This window comes from Coenobita brevimanus, chromosome 2, assembly GCF_032717465.1.
Source record: "Coenobita brevimanus isolate Jiangsu-jjx chromosome 2, ASM3271746v2, whole genome shotgun sequence".
In the NCBI taxonomy this organism is placed as follows: Eukaryota; Metazoa; Arthropoda; class Malacostraca; order Decapoda; family Coenobitidae; genus Coenobita; species Coenobita brevimanus.
The window spans coordinates 7,530,593-7,536,546 of record NC_136955.1 but is presented as its reverse complement, the minus strand read 5'-3'; the positions used below and the strand labels follow the sequence as shown (position 1 = coordinate 7,536,546).

The 5,954-nt window shown below is 38.1% G+C and overlaps 1 protein-coding gene across 1 annotated transcript; it reads left to right on the top strand.

Moving 5' to 3' along the window:
- The first annotated feature begins 2,519 nt into the window (after positions 1-2,519).
- On the top strand, positions 2,520-3,473 carry LOC145391152 (E3 SUMO-protein ligase ZBED1-like). Its single transcript, XM_080265832.1, has one exon. The coding sequence runs from the start codon at positions 2,520-2,522 to the stop codon at positions 3,471-3,473; it is 954 nt and encodes a 317-aa protein (XP_080121958.1).
- The last annotated feature ends 2,481 nt before the right edge of the window (positions 3,474-5,954 follow it).

The following is a 5,954-nucleotide window of genomic DNA, read 5'->3' as shown; positions in this document are numbered from 1 at the left end:
AGGACTGACAAAACCATCAGACAGAAAATTAGCACATGAACTCTTGAGAGTGTCACCCACGTTACTGCTCAAAAGAGGAGCTTCATCATGAAAATTTAATTTGCCCCTCAAAGCAGGTTCAGTTAACTCAGTTAAAGAATTCTGGGACCTCTCAAGGGTGGACACTAGACCAATTGACTGAATATTTAAAGACTCCTTTTTGTCCACATCACGCTGTCTCCTGAAACATTTCTCCGTAGTATGACCAAGCTTACTACAATAAGTACATTTACTTTTCTGAAATCTAGAGGTGGAGCTGGTATTTACTTCCTGAGAAATATCATCTTTATTCTCTTTCCTGTTACCTGTACTCTGAGTAGAGGCAACGTACTTACTCTCAGCTTTCCTTTTTTCTCTAGAATATCTCTTGTGAGTGAGAACATATTCATCAGCTAAAACTGCAGCATCAGACAAATTATCTATTCTTCTCTCATCAAGATATAGGCTTACATCCTTATTAATACACCTTTTGAAGTCCTCCAGCAAAATCATCTGCTTAAATTTCAAAATCAGAATCCACATTCTTAGAATTTAACCACTGCTCTAACAGATCTTCTTTGATTTTTGCATACTCAACATGGGATTGCTTATCTTGCTTATAAGTTGTCCTAAATTTTACTCTATAAGCTTCAGGAACAAGCTCATAGGCCTTAAGAATCAAGCTCTTAACTACATCATAATTATCAGATTGATCCTGAGGCAAAGATGCATAAGTTACTTGAGTTTTACCGGTGAGAACAGTTTGAAGGAGTACTGGCCAATTCTTTTTGGCCCAATTAAAACCTATAGCTACCCTCTCAAACAACTGAAAATACTTAGTTAAATCAGATTCATTAAAAGGAGGGACAAGTTTAACATTTTTAGCCACATCAAAATCATCAAAGCTAGATGATCCAGTTCCACCTTGTTTCATGCGATACTCATGGTCTGCCTGAATCCTAGCTAGTTCAATTTGTGCCTGAGCCTGTATCTGTGCCTCCTGAATACGAGCCTGAGACTCAGCCTCCTTAGCCTGAGACTCAGCCTCCTTAGCACGTGCCTGAAACTCAGCCTCCTTAACACGAGCCTCCTGCAGAGCTAGCTGTAACTTAGCTATTTCAATCTGAGTTTGTTCATTTGGAGGAGTTACATTAAACAAGCTTTTATTAATCATGCGAACAATTTGATCTTTAGAATGATGAGAGTGAACTGCAATTCCCAACAGTGTTGAAGTTAAGCGTAAAAAGGAAGCCCCAGGTACCTCCAAAACCAGTCAACCTTCAGTCTTGGAGAGTTTCAGACAGTCAGGAAAGTATCCAGGTTAGTATAAATTTTTCGGCATCACTTTAGGAAGATCTCACGCCCTTTATTTCTAATGTTAGGAAAATAGTAGGATAGGCCTGACTACGAGCCAAATTGGATGTGAAACTCAAGTGATACAGTTTTTATCTTTAATATGTTTATTTCTGTCAGCTCCCCTCTTACCATCATCCATGCATGTTCATGAATTAAAATTTTTTACCATTGAATAAACCTCTTGCCTTTCTTAGATCAGGAAATGTCAAGAAATCATTTAATTTTTTTCATGCAAAGGGAAAAACACCTAGTTTCTTTTTGTGACTGTTGTCAGTTTTATGAAGGTTTGGATATTGTTTGTAACTTTGTATATTTTATTGTGTGTGTTTAAGTTACATGAAGTGCCTCTTTCACACTTTACTATTCACAACTAGTCGGCCTATAACCTACAACACACTTCCTCGGCATACTTTGAGTCTTTCTATGATCTGAACTTCTTCAAACACCTGTACACAGACCGTTATGATTTTATCTTGTACAAGAAAGGAAAAAAATCTAGTAGCATGCCATAACTATTTCTGGATAATATTTACGTTATGTACTCTAGGTTATTTTTGTTTTTTGTGCTTAAAAGTCTTCAAATACTGTACCATTATTTCATTATTTCTGTGAAAATTTATCTGCAACAATTATTATTTTTCAGTTCATAGGTTAAGTTAGGTTAGGATAGGTTGTTAGGTCATGTCAGGTTAGATTAGATTAGGTCAGGTCAGGTTAGATTAGGTCAGGTTTAGTGAGTTAGCCCTATAGTACATCAAGATTGTATGAGGAGTATGGGGACTTGAAACAGTACAAGTATATATTATTTCCAACAATTAATATTTGCAAAAACAATTTAAGATGTTATTTGAACCTTTGAAGATGATCTAAGAACAAAAAGAAAAAAATGGAGTACGTGTTGTAAATATTTACCCTTTACCCCATTACTTATTACAGAGGGCTCACCCAGGGCAACAGCTATAACTAGGAAACTTTTGAAGCTGATAACCATTGACCTGCAACCAATCTCAATTGTGGAGGATCAGGGCTTCCAAGAATTTGTCCAGGAACTTGATTCAAGATATGTAATCCCAAGTAGAAGGTCCCTCATGCGCACAAGCCTCCCTCAGTTATTTCAGACTGCGAAAGACAATGTAAAGTTAACTATGGCAGATGCCAATGCCATTACCTTGACTACAGACTTATGGACATCTAGGGCAGGTGAGGCATACATATCTGTGACCAGCCACTTTATTGATAGTAACTGGATGTTCCATTCACATGTTTTGGAAACCACAAACCTGCCAGGTGAACACACTGCTGATGCAATTGCAAATAAACTGAAAACCATTGTTGATGACTGGGAGATTGCGATGAAAATATTATCTGTAGTTACTGACAATGGAGCAAACATGGTAGCTGCAATTCGTCAGTTAGGTTATAGACATATACCTTGTTTTGCTCACACCCTCAATTTAATTGTAAAGGATTCACTGAAAGAACATGAGACATTAGGCAAAGTGTTGCAGAAGTGTAGCTCAGTTCTAAGCTTCTTCCATCAGAGTAGCAAAGCATCAGACAAACTCAAGGAGATTCAAAAGCAACTGAGCTTACCAGAGCATAAATTGATCCAGAGTGTTGAAACACGATGGAATTCAGTGTTTTATATGATAGAGAGAATTGTTGAGCAAAATCAAGCTATCACCACTGCTCTTTGTCTTCTAGGAAGAAATTCATTATGTATTGATCAGGATGATTTGCAGGAGCTTAAAAAGGCGATTGCAGCACTGCAACCCTTCGAAGAGGTAACGCGAGAAATATCAGCAGAGAAGTATGTTTCAATATCTAAAGTAATTCCTCTCACTACACTACTTATGAAAGCTTCTGCAAATCTATCAAGATCAGACAACGAGTTAGCAGGCTACTTGGTGCAGCAGTGTAGTAGACGCTTTGCAAATATAGAGATGAATTACCCAATAGCAGTCAGTACATTCTTAGATCCCAGGTTTAAGGGCCTCCCATTTAAGAGCAATGAATCAATGGAAGTGGCTAAAACTAAACTAATTCGTGAGCTGCAGACAGAAAGACAGGATCAGTCAATGCAACAAGTAGATGGATAGAGTCCATCAGATGAGTCAGTCCCATCAAATACTGGTATTTGGGCAATGTTTGACAGTGCAAGGGAAAGGTCACAGCAGGATCGTTCTGCATCTACAGAGGCTCATGTTGAAATAAGAAGGTATGTTGATGAATCCATCATCAGCAGGCTGGATGACCCTCTTGACTGGTGGAAGATGAGAGAACTAAATTATATAAAACTGAATATAATTGCTAGGAAATATCTCGGATTAGTTGCTACATCAGTTCCCTCAGAACGTCTGTTTTCAAAAGCTGGGCAATTAATAAGTGACCGACGAAGCTGCCTGAAGGGAGAAAACGCAAACATGATCTTGTTTCTGAACAGTTATCTTAAGAAATAATTTTACTGTGGCTGAAGGGAATAATTATATTCTCAATAACCACAGTTTACCCTTCTGATTTCCAGTGACTTGCCTATAAAGTTCACTGTCATATTTTGAAGTTAATGAGGTAACCTCTGTTATACAGAAATACTTAAGTTTTGTTTGAAGGTATACTGCAAGGATGTAAACTTTTTTCCATATGGAGATAACACTGCTTAAATTTGGTTGTGTCTTTGTGCTATTATATTGCAAGGAAATAAATATATATCTATATATATTTCAAGAATGAATTTACTTATTTATTTCCTTTCTTAACACAAATGCCACATTGATTTCAGAAAATAAATTAGGGGGAGATGAAACCAGGGCTGGAGGGAATCCATGAAAGAATATCTCTTGAGGATCTGCTGAATGGTTTTCACCTTGTGGGAGGGAAATTATCCTAAAAGAGACCTTGAGAGTGGAGGATTACCTCGTAGAGGCCTCCTTTGGTAATTTTGAGTGATCTAAGTCTCTTTTATTCAGTCTCTCCTAGTAATTGATTCACAGAGCTGACTGACAACAAGGTAACTATATTACTGCTAGGTGAACAGGGAAGAACATGTGATACAACAGGTGTGTACAGAAATGCTACACCCAGGTACTGAGCCTGAAACCATTTGATTTAGTCGGGCACTCTAGCAGTGTGCTGCGGGGACAAGAGAGAGAGAGAGAGAGGAGGAGAAACAAACTACTGAAGGCTGTTGTATCTTCAATAAACCTGTCACTTCACCTTGACCAATGTATAGGGTAGCTGACTGTATAATGTATATAGGCAATTTTTTTTCTGTAATGTACTCGAAATAAACGATACTGGACACTATAGTACTCGGTATCGGTACTCGATACTTCGATATTAGAGAGGAAAATACTCGGTATCGTATCGAAAAAAAATCAGTGGTATCGCCCATCTCTACCTGTCAGTTTACAATTCTCAGCAATAAACTTAGTTTTCGTACGGTTATTTTCCCCTTTAATATTCACTCTATTTTAGTTGTCAAGTTTATGATATTGGCACAAGAAGGTTTTTATAGCGGGTTACTGCCTTCTTAGTGTTATAATTATACATTTTCCTTTTCTTTGTGATTTCCTTCCCTCTCTCCTTTATTTATTCATTCCTTCTTTCTTTCCTTCTTTCTTGCCTTTTGTTCCTTCCTTCCTTCCTTTGATTTCTTCCTTTCCTCGGTCCTTCTAAATTCTTACCTTTATTTATTCCTTCATTTCCTTCCTTTATCTCTATTTCTTCCTTTCCACATTTCTTCATTTCCTTCGTTTCTGTGTCTCCTTCCTGCCTTCATTCATCCGCTCTTTATATTATTTCTTCTGTGCTCTCTCTCTCGCTCTCTCTCTCTCTCTCTCTCTCTCTCTCTCCACACTGCAGCCTCCTTAGCGTCATTTATTTTCCACTTTTCTCTTCCGGAATCCCTTACTCCCCTTCCCCTCACCTGCCACAATAAAGGAGAGGGGAAAAGTCCAAATTCCCCTCTTTGAGCCTATTCTTGGCCCACCATAAGTCGTCTCTCAGCTCAGTGGGAGAAAAATGATGTAAATCGTGCCAAAGAAAAAAATGTTGCTGAAAATGGTGGTGGTGGTGATGGTGGTGGTGGTCGTTGTGGTGATGGTAGTAGTAGTAGCAGTAGTAGTAGTAGTAGCAGTGGTAGTAGCAGTAGTAGTAGTAGCAGTGGTAGTAGCAGTAGTAGTAGTAGCAGTGGTAGTAGTTGTAGTAGTAGTAGTAGTTTTGTTAGTTGCAGTAGTAGTAGTAGTAGTAGTTGTTGTTGTTGTTATTGTTGTTGTATTAGTACTACTAGTAGTAGTAGTTGTTGTTGTTGTTGCACCAGTAATAGTAATAGTACTTGTTGTTATGTTGTAGTATTAGTAGCAGTAGTTGCTGTTGTTGTTCTTTTTGTTGTATTTGGTAGTAGTTGTAGTACCAGTTGTTGTTACTGTTGCTGTAGTATTAGTAGTTGTTGTAGTAGCAGTGGTGGAGGTGGTGGTGCTACAGGTAATGGTGGTTGGACCCTAGAATTTTTCAAAAATGTGAACTCAGTGAACTGTAGGATGAATTTGCTCCCTCCCTGCAATATGCCACCCTCCTTTCAG

Coding starts and splice junctions, on each gene's coding strand:
- LOC145391152 (XM_080265832.1), top strand. CDS start 2,520: ATGGCAGATGCCAATGCCATTACCTTGACTACAGACTTATGGACATCT.